This window comes from Watersipora subatra, chromosome 10 (genome assembly GCF_963576615.1).
Source record: "Watersipora subatra chromosome 10, tzWatSuba1.1, whole genome shotgun sequence".
Classification (NCBI taxonomy): Eukaryota; Metazoa; Bryozoa; class Gymnolaemata; order Cheilostomatida; family Watersiporidae; genus Watersipora; species Watersipora subatra.
This window is the reverse complement of record NC_088717.1, coordinates 17,633,974-17,655,893: the sequence shown is the minus strand read 5'-3', so window position 1 is coordinate 17,655,893 and position 21,920 is coordinate 17,633,974. Positions and strand designations below refer to the sequence as shown.

The following is a 21,920-nucleotide window of genomic DNA, read 5'->3' as shown; positions in this document are numbered from 1 at the left end:
GACATAAAAGGGAGTTGCACATTTTCGTGACAGGGTTGCTGAACTCAGGCTAAGCAAAGAACAAGGCAATCTTACCAGGCGCCGAGACTAATTGGCGCTTTTCTACTCTTGCCCGACACGAGCAAGTTTCATATTCATTGCCTTTTGCTATTTTAAGGAGGTATTTTTTCAGGATGGCAGACGTAGACCAACTTTCGAATTTATTTAAAGGCGCCAATGTTGAAGATGGAATATTGTCATTTGCTGGAAAAGCCATTAAAATGAATAATGCTGCCGATGGTAAACAACTATTGGATATGGTATATATTTAACAGAAGGATGGATAGAAAACTATTTTATCTTGATTGACAGCAAATATTACTTACGGTTGTCAACGTTGCGTATATGTTAACTGTGTTTTGCTGGTTTCTTGAAATCGTCGTTAAATTGAACAATTTGATGCTAACTACCTTAAAGCTACTGGATTTTGTTTATGCTGACCTAAATTGTTTACTTTTTTTTATATGGATTCGACTACAAATAAATGAAACCATTTTATTTAGCAGACAGTATATTTAAAGTTGATTGCCAAGTCTGTAGCATATTGCTGTTTTGCAACAACCATAAGTTCTGTGCGTGAGTGTATTGGTTCCATTGCTTATGTTCTTTAGCTTCAGAGATAGTTAAAGCGGTAGAGGAACAAAAGGTTTTGAAAGTTCTGATTCTCGAAGGTAACACAATGGGTGTTGAAGCTGCCGACCTTATTGGAAAAGCTCTTGCTACTCACAAAGAGTTTCAGGTGACTACCTAGTCTCTCAAGACATAAATGTAATCATCTATCAAACATCTCAGTAGGCCTACTACTACTTTGTTAGTATTCAGGCAACTACGTGTGAGAAACCTCCTCAGTTTTTGTCGCATTTGTGCTTTGTGGTTTTAGAAGTCTGTAAATTTTTAACTTTTGCTTTATGCTGAGCATTTTTATTACAGCGAGCAAAGTGGAGTGACATGTTTACAGGGAGATTAAAGACTGAGATTCCTCCAGCATTGGTATGTTTCACTAATCTAACTGAATTAAATTACTTTGTAATTATCATGTAAAAAATTGTTCCAGTACTTCATATTTTTGTAGAAATTCTTAGGAAATGGTATTATGAACTCTGGGGCTAATCTGGTTGAATTGGACTTGAGTGATAACGCCTTTGGTCCTATTGGAGTTGAAGGCATTGCAGATTTACTACGAAGTAATAGCTGTTACTCACTGCAAGAGCTCAGGCTAAACAACAATGGATTAGGACCAAGTGGCGGAAAAGTGAGTCGCAATTATGTTAGATGATCTCTTGGCTTATGTTTATATAATTAATTGATATATTTAATTATGTACATATAAATAAATAATTTATTAGTTGATTATTGAAATCATTTTTTAAAATTTAATTATGCATTTAATATTATAATTAAATTTGTTTTATTAAAAGATTTTATTAATGATATGGTTAATAGTCGATGTATACAAAGAACCTCTGAGTATTACAGCTGGAACAATCATGAGTATTTTGGCACTGACTTGGTCTCATTATATCAAAAATTTACATAAATCCATCACTTTCTGTACTCGCAAATTTTTTAATCCAGAGTACAACTTTGTGGTATTTTCAAAAGAGATATTCTGCCAATTACCTGATTTAACAGACAGATAAAGTTCGTAAATCACTTTTACTCTTTTTACGAAATGTACTGCGTATTGCTGATGTGAACGACCATCGATTATGTGTATTACTGCGTATTGCTGATGTGAACGACCATCGATTATGTGTATTACTGCGTATTGCTGATGTGAACGACCATCGATAAATCTTCTTTCTAGCAACTAAAAACATTTTAAGCACTATACCAGATATTGGCAACTCGACACTCAGGAGCCTTGGATGGCGTCTCGTAATTCTGTTGTTGCTACCTGTTATTTTGAAAAATAAATAATGAGCATTTTATTAAAACTAAGTTTTATTCTAGCTTGTTCATTTTAAATAGAATTCTAAATTTGAAGGTTATGGTGAACCTGTTTATTAAAATTGAACACCTAAAATATATATGCCACATTTGATAAACAATAAATACTCGACCGCGTGTCTTACCTCGCATGTCTGCCAACCCACATTATCCCTGCACACTACCAGTGTGATTTATTGACTTTAGTCTTTGCCTGGAAGGTAAATAGTAAATCTTGGATGCTAGGTGGATAACTAACTGCCTACTCCAGCACGCACGATTGAACACAGAACTCTAGTGGGCATTCTTTTCGTCTTTTGATTGTTTTTTTTTTTCAATGCCAGTGGATAACATTCGGATAAGTTTGGGTTTTAATCTCCTAAATATGAAAACAGGTGGTTGCATGATGCTTGCATTTTCCGTTTACGTTGGGCAGGTTTGGATTTTTGTTTCAAGGACTCTAATCGACAAAGAGTAGTTAATTTGAAGTGAAACATCAACCATTTGTAAACTGCTTTTTGTTACAAGCCAAATTAAACTTCTGTATTTTCTGCACAAGTTTGTTGATTTCGTATATGTGACATGTATAGTTCTTTTGTACATAGCTTATAGGTTGTATATACACAGACATGTATAGTTCTTTTGTACATAGCATATATGTTATATATACACAGACATGTATAGTTCTTTTGTACATATAGTATATGTGATATATGCACAGACATGTATAGTTCTTTTGTACATAGCATATATGTTATATATACACAGACATGTATAGCTCTTTTGTACATAGCATATATAGGTTATATATACACAGACAAGTATAGTTCTTTTGTACATAGCATATATGTTATATATACACAGACATGTATAGTTCTTTTGTACATAGCTTATAGGTTGTATATACACAGACATGTATAGTTATTTTGTACATAGCTTATAGGTTGTATATACACAGACATGTATAGTTCTTTTGTACATAGCATATATGTTATATATACACAGACATGTATAGATATTTTGTACATAGCTTATAGGTTGTATATACACAGACATGTATAGTTCTTTTGTACATAGCATATAGGTTATATATACACATACATGTATAGTTCTTTTGTACCATAGCCTATAGGTTGTATGTATATTCTCAGACAGCATTACTGAATTGCTGCTTAAAAGGAATTCTACCCTAAAAATAGAATTTCTGCAGAGTCAAAAGTCAACTAGGTGTATGTTTGTAGATGCTGGCTGCTGTTCTGGATGAGACATACGAATCCAGTTGCAAAGCTGGTAAACGCTTTGCTCTTAAAGTCTTTGTTTCTGGTCGTGGAAGGCTTGAAAATGAGGGTTCAATAGCGTTATCTCATGTTTTCAAGGTATCCGCTTGCACTTCTGTCTGCATGCCTTACTCTTTAAATATAAATACTTTAAATGTATGTTTCATCAAGTTACCATTGCTCGACTGTCAAGCCTTGCGTTTTCGTATTTTCCTTTTAGTCGATCATCACTCTCAAGGTTAAAAAATTGAACAAATTTTTTTGGTAGGTTTTGAGATATCATTGCTCAAAGTGACAGCATGAAAATGATAATGAAACAGACGCGTAAAAACAATAGACATATTTTCATTGAATGTGTGAAGTATATTTGTGAAAATATTTTGACGAATGAGGCTGCATGAAAGTGTAAACGTAAGCCATTGCATTCAGCTACGTCCCATTTGAGCTGTTTTGAAAAGGGATTCTATCTACGGCGTTTTCATGATGGCTGCGATTAACTGTTCGTTTTTTAGCTTTTAAGGGCTTGTAATCACATTTCCACATATTTTGCACCTACAACACAGTAGAGTAAAACATGGTGAAATTTTTGATACCAAATAACTGTAATGTGAATTTTATTGCAAATCAACCTTTAAGAATTATGAGATTCTGATACCTATGTCTTTGCAGAAAATGAAAAGTCTGGAATACGTATCGATGCCACAGAATGGCATCAACCCGCCGGGTATTAAAGCCCTCGCTGAAGCCTTTTCTTTCAACACAAATCTGAAACACATAAATCTCTGCGACAATACATGTACGGTAACAGGAGCTCAGGCTATTGCGGAGGTAAGTCATCTGTGTTTCTGTCGACACCTCATTTCCTCATTTATTTGTAGGTGAAATATTTGGGTATTGCAGACGACTTGAAATGGCGAAACAAATACTTTCGTTGTTTACAAAAAATCTTATTTGGTTGGTTCACTCTATATTCTGGAATAACATTCTGTATTCGTTTGAGTACCTTGCATTTGTATTGCAACAGTTGTAATGGTCATATAAGTTTGGAACATATTGCTGGTAAATGGTCTTCAGTTTTTCAGTCAAAGCAGACATCTACCCTTATATATCTTAACAGCCAATGGAACTCATTCGCATCATAGCCCTAAATACTACTCTCATAGCCCCAGATACTACTGTCATTCATATAAATGCTTGTTCGTCTCATTTTAAGACTGGCTGTTAGATGCTCTCTTCTTATAATGTTCTGACAGTGTGTCAGTCTTCTCATTCTAATTACGCCGTTTGAGATTAGAGAGATGTTACAGAGGGCATCCAATCGCTACCAGATTATAGTCACACCAATGAAGTTCGTCGTTTGCTCGACTGAAGCAATATCTGTGTATCGCTGATGGCTGTACACCGTTTTGTTTGGTAACAAACGTGTTGGTCTCTGCTATTTGAAAAGGGTTCTGGTGAATATGTGCTAGGTTGAAAGAGTTGATGGTCTATGAAAGCAAGCCTGATTCCATGTTACTCTAGTCCAGCACTGTCTGATTTTATTTGAGATTTGGTTTTGGACAACAATTACAAGGCTTCACACGAACAACTTTTATATTTTGATGTGTCCATAAATAATAATTTGACATTTAGAGTTATTTGATGCCAACTACACATGTGCATTTGCTCCCATTAGAAAATTTTTTGAATTAATTGATGCAGTTGTTTCTTGGCTTTCAGATAATATAAAATTTATTGCTTTAAAAATAGTAGTTCCGGAGCTATGAAGTGCAACTTGCGTAAATGATGGGACATTTTGTGATGTCCCATCATTTACCATGTTACTGATAATGCTTCATAACATTTTAATAACTCGTACATAAAGTAAGTAATGAAAATTGGCAGCAAAAATAAAGTTATCATTAGTAATTCTTACACAGCTATAAGTTATTCTGTAGTTAAAAGTATAATAATTAGTTTATTGCTTTGTGAAACTTCTAAAGATACGGAGCAAGGTCGAAACGAATTGCATAAATACTGAAAAATGCTGTGTTGTTCTTTTAAGGGCCCTTTGAGTTTTGAGTTATGGTTATAAATTTTTGCGTGAAATCAGTTATGATTACCAATGGAGCGACCGATATAACATCACAACCAAGCCGCATAGATGGAAGAGAACAACTCCCTATAAGTGCAGCTGATGCATCAGGTGCAGTACGTCTTGTGACAAGCTGTTGTGTTGCTCGCCTGCGCAACGAGAGACAACTCCGCAAAAACAACAGCTTGTCAAGACAGGCTAGATATTTTGCAACTATCGTGAATATTCTGTCCATTTTTACATCTTGAAAATGTTAATAAAACTTAGTGTTCGTTAAAACATGCAAAGATAAGTCGAGACCCCAATCTGTACTTTTATCTGCTACTGATAACATAATTTTTTTAGTTGTCAGTTAACCTTTAAACCTGTTGAAAACTGTTAAAAAGTTTTGTTTAGTATGTTTCTTGTACTAACACTGATTTTCTAGAAGGCTGGTTTTTTATAGTTAATATATAGCATTTTTAGCCAAAAATATAATATTACAAATAGCTGCCGAAATACTATTGGCAAAAAAAATCGTTGATGACCATAATGGTGCTAATGAAAAATCTGGCAAAATGACCATGACCTTCACCGGACTATATATTTTGATCTGTTAAAATTTCACCATTCTTCAGGTAATTGTTGCTGATTTGTTGTTCATATTGAATTTTTTACCTTCAGGCAATACCAAAGCTAACGAATCTTGAGACGCTCAACTTGGAGTCATGTCTCATACGCACGGGTGGGGCCAAGTCTATCGCCAAAGCACTGGATGGAAAATATCCTCATCTCAAGGTATGATGACAGATATGTGTTTCATAGTCTTCTTTTGTTGGCTGAATCGCCAGCCACAACACGATATCTGTTGCGTTTGATTCGTCTGCTGTGTATGTTCCTTTGCTATGTATGTTCCTTTGCTATGTATGCTCCTTTCCTATGTATGTTCCTTCGCTATGTATATTGAACTATATTCCTTTGCTATGTATATTTCTTTGCTATGTATATTCCTTTGCTATGTATATTCCTTTGCTATGTATGTTTCTTTGCTAAGTATGTTCCTTTGCTAAGTATGTTCCTTTGCTATGTATGCTCCTTTGCTATGTATGTTCCTTCGCTATGTATATTGAACTATATTCCTTTGCTATGTATATTTCTTTGCTATGTATATTCCTTTGCTATGTATATTCCTTTGCTATGTATATTCCTTTGCTATGTATGTTTCTTTGCTATGTATGTTTCTTTGCTATGTATGTTCCTTTGCTATGTATATTCCTTTGCTATGTATGTTCCTTTGCTATGTATGTTCCTTTGCTATGTATGTTCCTTTGCTATGTATGACCATTTTACTCTGCTTGTCAACATATGCTCTGTTCACCTTTTCTCTTTGGTCTGGCATCGGGACTGCCATTTATGATCTTTATTAAGAAACATGAGGAGTTGTGTTCTCTTTTTTCCTCTATAGTAGTTGCTGCTACGATGGCAAAACTTTACTCATCTGCAGATAATGTTTATCAGCAGTTTGTTCGTAGGTCATCTATTTCGTGTTCCTTTCATTTTAAAGGAGATACTATGCAATTACAATGAGATAAACAAGTCAGGAGCCGTTTCACTCGTAGAGGTCGCTGCTCTGATACCTTCCCTGCGATGTATACAGTTAGATGGTAACAGCCTTGGTGAAGAAGGTAAACGTTCACAGTGTAGTGTAAACCCCTGGGCTAGTTGTGAGCTCAAATACTCCATTTGCAGAATATGAATGAGCCTGAATCTTTCTTGCATAATACATATTTTTGCTATCTTAATAGTAGCTTTTTCAGAGTTTTTCCTAAGAAAAACATTAGCTTAAGTAGTTTCATTTCTTCTGCTACCAACCATGTTATTGTCTGATTGGCTATATTGATCGCAGGTTTAAGTTTTAGCTTTCATGTAATAAAGTCATGCATAATCTGCGGTGTGGGATTTTTTTGAAGTAAGGTAAGGGTAAGGTTTGTTTCCTTCCACCAGGCAAGGAGCTCATCTACTCCACCCTGGAGTCAGCTGGCAAGTCTGACATCATTTCCTCTTTGAGTGACGATGAAGGTACTGAAGATGAGAATGAAGATGGTCACGAGGAGATTGAGGATGTCGCAACAGATAGACTTGATGAAGCACAAGTGGTGAGACTTTGACTGCCTTGAGGTGTCATGAACGATGTGGTACAGTAATCTCACACTTTTCACTATTAATGGGGACTGATATGCCTCACAATAAGGGATATCTTCCGCGAAGTGAAAATCTGTGAAATAAAAACTAATTTTTAAACTCGGATCTAAATGTATGAGCCGTATTTTAACACCAAATCAATTGAACTGCTTTCTAAATATAATGTATTTATTTCCTATATAAAAAGTACATGTAAGTAAATTCATGTTTGCATTATTGACTTTTAGTTTCTATTTCAACTTCTGTCCCAGTATTTTAAGCCAGAGAATGCACCTGTGTGAAACGGGTGTAGTTTGGGCTTGATCTGGTCTGAGTATTCATACTAGTCGCACGTTTCTAAATAAATGTATTTTAATGTTTTCCTAATTCATTTTTTTTATTTTTTAATGAATATTTTTTGTCCCCAAAATGCTAAAACCGCGAAGTAGTGAGGAATTACTTTAATAGTATAGAGCAACATTAGCTATCATTGCAGGGGTTAAACTGTGCAGCTGTTGGACAGAATTAAAGCTATTTAAGAGGATTGCCTAGATCACCTTCATCCTTTTTCATAAGGCTTGCTTTAAAACTAGCAGTGTTTGCTTTTACTACATGTAAAACAGAGTCAGTATCAGAGAGCACTTTTTACTCTCCTTTGTATATTATAGTATTTTTACACTTTAAACGATATGTATCCAGTTACCATGAGTATCAATTCCTGGTATGTGATCAATCTCTCACAGATGTCGGTTTAACTTATTGTAAGCAGAGGTTGTTGGTGTTTTTATTAAGAGTATTGTTGAACGAACAATGGCTCTGCGCTCTTAGCTGGACATGTCTGAGTTCATTGCCATGGGAAACTCAACGACTGGAGACATGACCAGTTGCAGAGGGCAATTCAAGGGTGGGTGTCATTGCTGTCACCACCAATGACAGGAATGACATCCACCAGTGATAAGATTGACAGGATGTTTAGGCATTGAATGCCAACCTGTTGTTTGCAGGTCAGGTGTTTTAGACCACCAGGTCGCTGATCATTACCAGCGACCTATTGATTAATAATTGTAGGTCGTTACTATTGCCAACCAATTACAGTGGTTGGAATTGATTATATCAGCAGTCGTGTTGCACTTTAAATGTATTTTGCCTCGAAATAAACTTGATACAGAGTAATGAATATGGTCAGTGAATAGTATGATAGATTACAGAGGAGGTAGTGTTGAAACTACGACTGTATTTAGTGTACACCTTATTAACAATCCTCTGTCTCCTTAGTAAATGTACTAGCTGACCTCTGATGTTGATAGTCTTATAAGTTTAATTACGCAGGTCCTGTCATGAATAGACACAATATTTGGCCTTCCACTGCTTTATTGGAGAATCTAGTACGCCAACAGACTCGCTTTTTGTACATGGGATGCGGTAAAAGTCTGGTCATAATGATTTGTGATAAGTGGTTATTATTGGTATCCACTTTCTCTTTTTCTCACAGCAGGTTCCAGTTGAAAAGTTTATAGAGAGCCCATCAGCATCCCACCTGGTTGGCCTAACCTCGGATGACTGGCTGAGGCATGTCCAGCAGGAGTTGTCTCATCTCAACGATGAAACTGACATATCTGATAGAGTTGTCTTCCTATGCATGAAGCTAGCTTCTCCACTCACAACTAGTTGTAAAAGTGAAATTACTAACAAAGCATTTAGTTTGTGTGGTAAGTTAACCTCCAGTGCCCACTCATCTCTATCAGCTGATGTATGAGTCATTCCAGTTAATAATCAACTCTGATTAGACTGCCTGAGTGCACATGTCATAACGTATTCATTTTTGAATTTATGTTTAAATAAATTCCAAAGGTAAAAACATACTAGGCGATACTTAGTGCGATATTGCGCTAGTCTGCGCTAGAACTTGCTCAGCAAGCTCATGCAGAGCGATAACGCTAGACCTCTATCAAAACTTTATCGCTAGCGAGATGCATTTCGATTGGTTGGTTTTTACCAGAATGCAATTTTATGGATGATAATTATATGATAATTATTTCTGATTGATCTTCACCAACGTACAGCAGCGATAATTTGCTATTTTGTTACGATTGAAACCTCATCAGAACAGACATTGAATTGTTCATAGATTTAATAAAAGCACTCCCAGTCCTGTACACCATAACAAACAAAAATTACAAAAAAACGCAGTTGAAAACCAACATTTGTAGTCAATCATTGCGCAGGTTGACCATCTTGAGAATGGTAAATATTTATTATAATAAATATAAACAACTACTATAAAGTAAACTGATATATATATATATAAATTGTAAAATATTACTGTTAAAAATACAAAAATCATTTTTTTCTAATGTCTTCTTGTAGTGTACAATCCGTGAAAGTGAGATAGGTTTAATATCAAAAGTGGAAGTTGTTTACGTTGTCGCCTAGACGGCGCCATATTGACTTACCTAAATTTATTGACAACTCCGAAGAAACTAATGATACAGAATTTTATTGGCAGTTTGTGAGCGTGCCCATTATATTGTTTGCTAGTGAATCGCTCAAGTGTGTATAGGCACACGCCAGCGATATCTCCGTCTTCTTCATGACGCTCGCGATAAAATCACCTCGTGTGTTTGGACCTTTAGTTATCTGTTACATCGGTCTGATGGTACATTTAAGAGTTGTCAGCACTTGCGCTATAGAGTATACATGTACATTAGTTACTCTGCAAGAAGTCTATTATTTTGCGAGGTTAGGAACGAAGTATATGAAGCAGTGATTCAATCTCCCTATGTAAAGTTGGGTTCCTTAGTTTACAGGAACTACATGTAACTAACCGCCAAAGAAAAAAAATTTTCTCAGTTAGAATAATTTTGCTTTGTGTATACCTCATCATTGAATTACAATAACATGGTTTACTAGCCTCATTAACACTAGTAGTCATTCACCATAAAAGATGTATAATACCGACAGAAATGTTTGATCAACCCAAACATCTTTATGCCTTTTTAGTCTGACCAATGTGCACTCGTATTTCTGTTTAACCGCTCGGCTAAATTCTAACAGATCAAGGGTTATCGTCTCTCTTTCAGTATCCTTCATCAAGTTTTCTGAATAGACAACGACTTTATATTGTCTGCAGTCTTAACCGTGTCATTGAAATTGCAGATAAGACATTTGAAGTTATCTCCACTCGACAAGCTTCTTCCACATTGTGTAACAGTCTATTGGTGAACCTTGGGCTTATAAAGGTACCTCATAAACATAAATAGTAACAATGATAGTGATAAATAGTGATACATTGTAATGTAACATTACATTGTATCACTCTTACTGATATGCGAGACGTAGGGTTTGAGTTGGATTGCCCGCTTTTTACTAGTATTTCTTGCGGTATGGGCTCTAATGTATTGGAGTGTACAATCAGTGACTGGAGTTTTATTTTGTATTTATTTAACCAGCTAGATATGAAGCCTTCGGTATGGATGTCAATAGGAATACTCTCTCTGTTATTGAAGTAAGAGTAAATCATAAATATCACTCATTCAGCCATCTTTCTTTCTCATGATTGTGTTTCTCACTGCAACTTAATATTTCATGTTCTGCCTCTCTCCTAGCAGATAGAGATTGTTTTAATGGTTCCTCTTTTGCCTTTTGTTAACTGGTAGTTTGGAGAAATGGCAAAAATCTTACAGAGTTCCAGTCGTTTCTAGTTGAAGTTTTAATGACTTGATGTTTGATGTTAGAGCGAGAATAAGAAGTTCAAGCTTGCTTCGGAGGATCTGACTGGCCCCCTAATCATGGTGGAGCATATTGTACAACAAGGCTATTTTCCATCACAGTCTGTCAAGACATTGCATTTCTACCTCTCTCGTCAGTACGTCTCACATTTACTGTCATACTAGATGAATGCCTGGTGTTACCTGGGTAATAAAAAAGTCTTTGGACAGAAAATTTATTTTTATTTAACACACAACGTTTACCATTCTAAATTTTAAGCATCATATAATGAGAACAGTGTTTTTTGTGCAGTTCAAATGAATTAAGAAAAAAGATAAAACAACTGAAGGTTTTCAAACTTTTTCAAACAACTGTACCTTTTAATTTTATATTAAATAATTGTTTGTTGAAATAAATTAGAAAGAAAAATGTAAAGGTGTTTAAATGTGAATGTGAAATCATTAGCTAGCAATGGCTAAATATAGTCCGTTTTGCTACGATTACAATGAAAAATTATTTAGTATACATTTATATGATTTTAGTTTGTTTCACTGTTGGCATCATAAGGCGTAAATACTGTATAGAGTGTACGGAAACCCATGGCAATTATCTAATGCTAATAACTGGTAAAAATCATCAAAAAATAGTAACAAAACAATGTTATCCTAGTATCTATAGTTACTTACAGTAACTTCAGTGCATTTTGTGCGTATGATCTGCAAAAATGTAACATTACAATGTACTAGGTGTAGTACGTACCATGGAGAGTTCTAGCTTTCGAGACAGACGTGTAACATAAATGCTGAATTTAACATAAATGCATTTAGCTTACTAAAGACATACTTGAAGAAAGTTTTAGTAAGCATTTTAGATAATTTCAAACTTTCATCTAAAATTCTACCACTTATCTGTTTGCGAATATCCGTCACAGTAAAAACGGATAATGCTAAACTGAGATATTGAGCAACGTACATCTTTTTCCGGCATTGCGGGAGGTATTTCTGCGAATAGTATATCGACATTTTTGTTATTTCAGTGTAATCTGTTGAACAATCGCCAAATTTTCATTTTGAGAGAAATTTTTGTTGATATCCGTATTGCAGAAAATAAATTCAAAAATAAATATATGATAGGAGTGATAGAATTGTAAGATATGTGTAGCTTAGTGGTTAGATGCGCGGTTAGAAACTTGCAGTTGCAATCTTCGTGAGTTCAAGTTCAGCACGAAGCGAGCTTTTCATTCCAAGATTTTAATAGCCATAGCAGGACAGACAGATAACGACAGGCGACAACAAATTTTGAGATATTTATAGATTTCTACCTCCTTTGTGCACCGCTATTTATAGGTATATCAATACAGTTGTACCTCAACATACGAGCTTAATGCATTGTGGGTCTCAGTTTGTAGGTTTATGTCAATTCGCTCGTATCTCAAATGATTTTTTTTATATAGATTTACTAAATACAAATTACTCTGTTTCCGTACTCAGCCAACTAGCAGGCACATCGAGAACTGTCTCCTATGCTTGTGTCTCAAGTTTGTCACACATCTCGAGGCAAAAATAGCATAAAATTTTCCTCGTATCTTAGATCTCTTGTATGTTGGTAAGCTCGCATGTCAAGGTATTGCTGTAGTAGTTGCAGTCAAGTAGATGCTTCTATAACACGAACCTACTTTTATGTAAATTACACTGAATGTAAAAAGTTCATGTAAGGTTTTCGCATCATATTGTGTAAGAAATTCCATATAATAAGGTAAAGAATCAAATTGCTACAAGTTCTCAAATTTGATTTGAATAACGAGTGTCCCTTAGTTAGCCATAAAAGTATCGTTTTCTCTCTTACCACACATGGGAACAACATGACGTATAGAGGTATCTGAGGTATTTTTTTTAACTTCATTATAGGCGAGTACATTTTTTAACAGCATAGTCCTTGATGTGGAAAATAAAGTGATAAAAATTAATTCTAAGTTAATTCTAATTAATTAATTCTAATTCTAATTAATTCTAAAATTAATTCATAGTCATTTACCCTAAACCAAGTAAAAGTGATAAGAAGAAAGAGAAACGTTCTTGATACAAACAATTAATACCAAAGTTACTGTACATCTATTAAATTAAAAAGGTTAGGTTTAGATTTTTCCTATTTAAAAAGCTAAAGAGGGAGTTTGGGACAATCATGGAAATGGATTATGCGATTGACATGTATTTTACTATTTGTATATCGGAAAGTCCCTATAATGTACCGTTCTTAGAACGCATTATTTCAGTTGTTGGGGCGTCCTTATTGTAGTACCATTTATAGCTACCGTACTTTTTGGACTATAAACCGCAACCCTATATAAGCCGCATCTGCTTTATTTTCCAAAAAATGATAATAAAACAATACATAGGCCACACCTTTGTATAGGACGCAGAACTCAGGACGGTGCTTTTTAACGCAGCAGCAACTTTGCTGTTTAAAACGGAACAGTGCCTAACGGCACTGTTTCGTATTATTACACTTTTTAACCTAGTGCCTAACGGAACATTACCATTAGGCATTGTTTTGTATTTTCTTTCAGCGCTAGAGGCGCACTAACCGGAGATTCTGGTTAATACGCCCTAGCGGTGAAAGAAAATGCCACAGAATAGCCCCATCCTTATATAAGCCGCATGGCTCAAATCGTCAGAAAAAAGTAGCGGCTATTAGTCCGAAAAGTACGGTATATGACCTTATTATTTAAGAGCACACGTACCAACTCAAATGTCTGGTATTCAGAGGTATCCTAAGGCTAGATGATCTAAGTAGACAGCCCTGCTCTTAAAACGAACACATAAAATAAAGCAACAAATTTAACAGTTTCACTCCGTTGTCTACTACTACTACTTGTCATTAATGTTGATAATCGCTAGTGTTGGAAAAACCATGGATTGTGTAGCCTCGTTTAACGTTTTGTGAAGAAAATAATTGTGTGCACTACGTGGGTTTCCTGAATGTCAATATTATACCCAGTGCTGAGCCAGAAGCAATATAACTTGGAACATGATGTCATGTGATGTCACATGATGAATTGTGCTTAGAATCTTACACACGCTCTTATGTCCTATGTTTCTTCCTGTGATGACCAGGTTAAAGTATTGTTACTTTTGATTGGCTGCTCTCACAATGCGTAGCCAATCAAAAGTTATCTATAAATAACAGCAGAAATATCGTCATCTTGAATATGTATAATTGCAGTAGCAGTTGTCTCTGCTATAACTCACTAGAGAAATTACTAAGCGCTGTTACAATGCATCAGTATTAGTGCTTTTGAAAGTTGGTTTCCGTTTTAACTTCGCATTTGACACAACTATTTTCAATAAGTCTCTACCATATGTCATATGCTGTATTCTGTTTGAGTTGAAAGTCTATCGCAGGTCTGTATCAATATTTATAAAGGCTGCTGATAGAACTGTATAATATGATTGATCTCTTCAATGCCCTAAATTCATTCATAGAGAGTCTTTCACTGCAGTTGAACCACAGTAATAATACTCTCTTATATTGTAGGAGCGAGCAGAAGTTATCCAACTATTTCCATGTGAACAATCATCTCCTCCAGACTCTTTTTGCCATGTGATTTCTACTCGTCTAAGCTTTATTTTATCTTTTCATTTAGGAAATATCTCAAGGGTGTGTTTATGATGCTGTACATTTTGTAGGAATGTAAGATAAATACATAATAATATACATTATAAGCCTGCTGTTATTTTGATGATTTACAAGATGAAAGAGAGAAATATAGAGATGCGCAGTGTATCAGTCAGAGGTTTAATGATTGATATCTTTGGTATATAAGCGGATGGTAAAATGAAGCCATGCCTGGTTACCTTGCCTAAAAATGTTAAAACTTCTTTATATGCAGCATTCCAGAATTTAGAGACCCTGTATGAGAGATTTCAAGAATGATAATGGCTAAATTCCAGTATATCAAGCTATGTGCTTCCCACTGTTTACTGTTTTTGCTCTACAAAAGTGTAACCTCCTGTGTGACCTTTCGTGTCAAGTTTGACTTTTGTATGCCAATTGTTAATCTGGCCATGTCAAAGATGGGATGACTTCTATTTAACTTTAAAAACTGGCTGCTAAAATATGAAAATTATCCCGTCAGGCTTGTGTATGTTATTGATCCCTTTTGCATCTCATAGTAGAGTGGAGGCTTCATTGAATATATCTCTGCCACCACTGCAAGGTACGTTATCAAGGTATTCTTTCAGTTTATTCAGATATCTATATATTCAGATACGATTGACTAAAGCTTTCATGTACGAGATTTGCTAAAGGCCAGCTCAATTTGTTTTAATATTTACTTTGAGCAAATTTATGGAATTTTATTAGTGTACCTGCTGATAGAATGTCTAGCAAGCTTACTTCAAGTTCATGATATGGTGATTCTAAATGTCTTAAAAAGCTCAACTCATGGTGCTAATATTATGGCTACAGCATATATGCCAATGACCCTGGTTTCCATGGCTAGTCAATATTGCTGACAACTCTAGCATGAGCTTAGCAACCTTGTTAATAGTTCGGTGTTCATGTTTTTGATGGTTTTTTTGTTTTTGTAGTTAGTGATATGCTGCTCTGCAGTCTGCATGAATAACAGTAGAAGTATAACAAATGTAGTTTATTGACTCTCAAATATGCAACAAACTGTTGATCAGATAACCTAGCTTATATACCCATTAGCTATTGCTATATTTTATATATATGTACATGTAGCCGATTTTTATATATGAATATACGAAATAATATATTATAATGCAATATATTATTAAATACTATTGAATCCAGCTTTGTTTTATAACAAAATATCATAAGATTAGATGGATATCTACCATTTATAGGCGGTAGAATACTTGTTTGTTGTAGTTTTACACCAGGACTTCAATCATGACTGCCAGTCAGTAGAGGACTGCTATGGTTTTAATACTAAAATCTATGGTTGCAAGAACCAGCAATGTTTGTACTCAATGGTACGTTTTATACAATCTCCGAGTAAAGATAGGACAAGCCGTGAAAGCAAGCTTTAGTGACATTGCGTGAAACACAGAATCACTATGTGTATTCTAACGCAGATAATCACTTTGCCCAATTAAGCTAGTGTATTCCGTGTAGCTTAATGGTTTAGTCAAATCCTCTGCAATACGGGTTTATCATTACTGGATTTTAACCGCTGTAACTGGACATAGGGACACCGCTGTAACTGGACATAGGGACACCGCTGTAACTGGACATAGGGACACCGCTGTAACTGGACATAGGGACACCGCTGTAACTGGACATAGGGACACCGCTGTAACTGGACATAGGGACACCGCTGTAACTGGACATAGGGACACCGCTGTAACTGGACATAGGGACACCGCTGTAACTGGACATAGGGACACCGCTGTAACTGGACATAGGGACACCGCTATAACTGGACATAGGGACACCGCTATAACTGGACATAGGGACACCGCTGTAACTGGACATAGGGACACCGCTGTAACTGGACATAGGGACACCGCTGTAACTGGACATAGGGACACCGCTGTAACTGGACATAGGGACACCGCTGTAACTGGACATAGGGACACCGCTGTAACTGGACATAGGGACACCGCTGTAACTGGACATAGGGACACCGCTATAACTGGACATAGGGACACCGCTGTAACTAGACATAGGGACACCGCTGTAACTGGACATAGGGACACCGCTGTAACTGGACATAGGGACACCGCTGTAACTGGACATAGGGACACCGCTGTAACTGGACATAGGGACACCGCTATAACTGGACATAGGGTGCACGAAAAGTCAAAAAGACAAAAATACTAACACTGATCTATATAGACATGTGTAGGTATGGAGCCTAAATACATACCTGATCTGCTTATGTACACATGTACATAAGCTTGATGCTCCTACACTCATTTATCTACTAATTCATGACTGCCCAAGCCTGAATCATTCAATCATGAATCATTGAATTTGAAGCATTAAAAACAAATTGAGCTTCTCGTTCTTCATGTTTTTGCTTGTCTTTGAGTGTGATATTTTCATGGTGATTGTCTGTGGGAAGTTATACGTATCTTCAACAGCGCTGACCGAAGAAACAGCAAATACATACAAATGCCTGCTAAAACATCAGATTGTAAACTAGTAAACTGAAAGTTTATATAATATGATGAGCAGTTCCTTTCTCAAGGGAAGGTTTCAATAACTTGCTATTGTTTTCATCAATAGATTAGCTGGCTGAGAGAGATCCAAACAGCTTGGGCAACTATGCTTTACAGACAAGCTACCATCAACCTTTTATTTTTATAATAAAGTCTTAATTATAATTGTTTTGCATGAGTTTAAGTAAATAATAATGTTCATAGTGAAATGAGATTAGAACGGTATTTTGAGATAAAACTTGGCTATATAAGTTGATGACTTGCAGCCTTTTAATATGTTGAAATTCGTTTAACATTATTAGATGGTTCTCCAATTTAGTTGTGCTCTAACTGGTGTCACCATGAAAATGTCAGAAAAGATTAGTGTCCTTTTATTAAGGGTTTCTGTTATTACTAATATTCTTTTTTAAGCTTATTCATAATAGCAATAATATTATGGACGATATCTATGTTAGTCTTCTGCTCAAATCATATCAAAGATAATGTAGTGGCTGACCCTAATGGAAATTGGATCGGAGCTGCAATATTCCAACTCTACTTCTACAGCAGTTGAGCTATTGACTTTGGTCAGGCTATGATGAAGTTTACTCAAAATCCATGAAAACATAAAAAATAAACTTCTACAGCCAGACATGGAAGGATTGCAGAATCATTGCAAAAAAATACATAATTCAACCGAGAGTCACCATCTCCTTCATGGCTGTTCCAGCTTTCTCAATGCGTGGCTTGTTATGTAAAATTCATGGAACTCATCAAGAATGGGGTGTTTTACAACTCATAAAATAATCATCATTATTGATTTTTCTCCATAATTGTCATGAGTATTTCCAAAAGCTTCTCTAGTGGCCTTACTAATGTTATTGTAGGCCACATACACCACCTGCCAGACAGATGTTGAATGCAGAGGCATAGGCAATACACATTGTGACAATGAATTCTGCACATGTATAGCAGGATATGGCATCAGCAAGTTTGAGGCTGAAAACTGTGTGCCTATACCATCATTGGCCGAGAGTAACTTTTTATACATATATATCTATATATATATTTTTTCAAAGTTGGTGTGTGTATTTGTCGTTTTGATTGTCCGGCTATAGCTATTATTAGAATAACGTAGCTATTAATAGATATAGTATATCTATATAGATATTAGTGTATTAGATATCTTGAATAGTATATATACAACATCTACCTTTTACTTTTTAAAGGAAGGTATTTGTTTATTTTTGTGCACTGTGCTTATTCTGCGTAATTCGTACATACTGTACCAGCTGCGGTGCCTATTACAGCTCTATACTAATTGCAATAGTCCTGATGCCCATGTGAGTTTAAGCATTTTTTTCTGACCAGAAATTCTAGCACAATGTTGGCATAATGCCAGCTGAAATGATTAGCATGAAGCCATAAAAGATTGCCATATGTAATAAGTATGTGCACAATTTATTTCATAGTATAGCCAGTTAGACAACCTAGTGTACTGGATAAATGCTTGTCTGCAGAAGTGCAGGTTCCATGTTGAAATACAGTGCACAGCTAATTTTTCATTTTTAATTATTGTTGCTAGTACTGAACAAACGGAAAGACAGATCAACAAAAGACAAACAAACACATGTTTATATAGATACAAGATGTGCACACATATATAAATATATAACATATGGAGTAATTGTAGTAAATAGAATGTTGAAGGATAAATGGAAGATAAATTTTGACTTCAGCATTGACTTTAGTCACTGCAAAACAATCATTAGAAAAATTGCAAATCTGCTTTCAATTATCGCTACTTACGAAATCTTATTGAAAAGGGAGATGAATCCTAAAACATGATTTTTTCAGATGTCTCACAAAGTATGGGAATGGCAGCTGTGACAACCTCTCTGTTAAAAAATTTAGTTTGCAACTCATTGATGTGTTTATGCATTGTTTAGTTAATAGTATGTGGTAAATATATCGAATGATTGTCATTAGCTTCCTTCCCTGAACTTAATTTAGACGATTGCCTGTCAACAGGCATGCAAATTTGTACAAGGTGATTTGGTAGAGAGATCAATTTAAGGTTTGAATCCTTTTCTGTCACCAACAGTGCCTTATTTGGTAATTGGACCATGTTATTTACTGATCAGGTTTTTTATACCATTAAATCACGGTAGGCTCTGCTAATTGTCCTGTTTACGAAATTGGGAATTGTCTATTCAATCATTTGAACCAAGAGTACACAACTTCATGTAGCAGTCTCGCACAAGCATATTTTATCACTCTTCGCTTAGCCTAACTACACTTGTTGTTATAGCTTTGATAATTACTTTGCATGTCGCTGTGTTTGTAAAGGCATAATTCTTTATAGCTGTCGCTAAGTATGAAACTCGTGTTGGAATAAAATTATGTTTGTTTTTCTTTTCTTCTTGTTTGGCCTAGTTTCATTTTCATCAATTATTCTATTGCTGGGGAGTGTGAGGTCAGCATCACCTTAGCTGTTGTTAGCACGTTAATTTAATTCAGACATAATAAACAGCTCTTTCACAAATTTAGTCAGCTGGCAGCAACATATTTTTTATTCTACCTCGCTATTTCTTTTCTCAAATTATACCAAATTTTATTTTCTGTTTTTATTGTCACTAGCTTGAGACTTACACTACCTACAACGTTTCACAGGATGGAAGTATGAAGTGAAGCGTTATCCAAAGAAACTCCAAACTGTGAAGCCATGGGGGCAGAATGGAGAGTACCCATTGGTAGTTCAATATTCAATGTTTATCATGGTCGCTGTTGGAAGTCTTCTAGCTGGCTTATTCCTGGCATATTGTCGAGCTGAGCTTTCTGATAGAGATCTAGGTATGTACTTGGACTGATGACATGGATACCATGTACGAATCAAGGTGCAGATTAATAGAGTAACCATGGTTTAGGTGATTATTGCTTCAACAAACACTATAAGACTGACAAACTAATGAAAGACGGAGAAGCAAAAGACGGACAAACAAAATATGGACAAACGTAAGATGAACAAGCGAAAAACAGACAAACCAAAAATGGATGAGCGAAAGATGGACAAGAGAAAGACGGACAAGCGAAAGATGGACAAGCGAAAAACGGACAAGCGAAAGACGGACAAACGAAAGATGGACAAGTGAAAGACGGACAAACGAAAAACGGACAAGCAAAAAGCAGACAAACCAAAATTGGACGAGCAAAAAATGGACAAGCAAAAGACAGACAAGCGAAAGACGGACAAATGAAAGATGGACAAGCAAAAGACGGACAAATAGAAAACAGACAAGCAAAAGATGGACAAGCGAAAGATGGACAAGCGAAAGACAGACAAATAAAAGACAGACAAGTGAAATACGGGCAAACAAAAGACAAACACTGTCACTGAGAGTTTTATATGTAGACTGAGATAGCTTCATTGTTTGTTTTTTAGATGACTACATCTCTGGTTATCTTGCACCTTAGATTTAAGTGTTAGCAGTTTGTTGTCAGTACACTGTCAAATAGTTCACTATTTGCTAAAGTTGGGTCAGACCTTAGAATAGAATCGTTTGAATTTTAGTCATTGTATAGGGCACACATGAATATGTTATATATATTGTATGCGTAACCCACGGTGTAAAAGGTCATACCTATAAAACCAGGAATATCAGCAAAATCATAATGTTATTAAATATTGTAAAACAATGCTGGTAATAGTTTCAAATAATGCAAACTCATAACTTTTACTAGTGTCAATGTTGTAGAATGCCTGATAGAAAAACTGTCATTGTAATACATAAACATGAATAATTTTGTTATGTCAAGACGAAGTTCACCGCCAGTCAAGAGCGGATGTACCTGCAATGGAGCGGCGTCAGCCACTGCCAAACATTGTGGTGAAGACGGTGAGTAGCTCTTCGGATGAAACCACCAGCTCCTCTAAGGGTGATAACTCTCAAGCACCTGTAACGGTTGCCAACAAACAAAAAGAGGTCAAACATGGCACACAATCAGCTGCCACTGTGAAATCAGCATCTATCGAAGAAAAAGCCAGTGTTGCCAAAGTCCCTAAAGCGGCACTGGAAAAGGAGCATAAAGAATTCCCTAACAAAAATAAAAAGCAAAAAGTTGAATCATCCAAAGATAAAACAACAAGTAAATCAAAATCAACACGGAAAGTAGACAAGAATGTGACTAGTAGGAAAGATAACAGCAAACAAGGCTAATGTTTGACAGAAGCTGTTGCCTGACCGGAACCAAAGAAACGCTATTGTTGCCAGCTGAAAGCACAAAACAATAGATGGTGAAAACAGAGTCAAGTTTGTGCGTAATCATGATAGATAATACCTTTTAAACAAGCTAATAGTTCTAATAAATCTATTTTCGATAAACAACCTGGCTAAGCATTTGTTACCTCTACTTTCTCATCTTAATGGGGTAATCTACATGGAAGGAAAAAGGAGAAACACAATCTCTCTACTGTAGTGTGTTAATATTTTCAATATTATAGAGAAATACACATAAAGGGAAAAACAAAAGCGAATCTAGCATGTGTATTTAAGTTTTTAGTATACT

General features: G+C 35.6%; 1 protein-coding gene across 3 annotated transcripts; it reads left to right on the top strand.

The window, feature by feature from the left end:
* Positions 1 to 118: 118 nt before the first annotated feature.
* Positions 119 to 14,907, top strand: LOC137406099 (ran GTPase-activating protein 1-like). 3 transcript variants are annotated; one of them, XM_068092627.1, is made up of 13 exons: positions 119 to 279; positions 651 to 778; positions 970 to 1,029; positions 1,112 to 1,291; positions 3,210 to 3,344; positions 3,915 to 4,073; positions 5,983 to 6,096; positions 6,863 to 6,983; positions 7,303 to 7,454; positions 8,975 to 9,188; positions 10,636 to 10,718; positions 11,214 to 11,344; positions 14,722 to 14,907. In XM_068092627.1, exons 1-13 carry the CDS (start codon positions 174 to 176, stop codon positions 14,789 to 14,791), a joined length of 1,653 nt encoding a protein of 550 aa, XP_067948728.1. In that variant the 5' UTR covers positions 119 to 173; the 3' UTR covers positions 14,792 to 14,907. The 3 variants fall into 3 exon arrangements, with proteins under 3 accessions (XP_067948728.1, XP_067948727.1, XP_067948729.1); XM_068092626.1 differs by having other exon boundaries at positions 8,972 to 9,188; XM_068092628.1 differs by having other exon boundaries at positions 8,972 to 9,188; positions 11,214 to 11,340; positions 14,722 to 14,856.
* Positions 14,908 to 21,920: the final 7,013 nt, after the last annotated feature.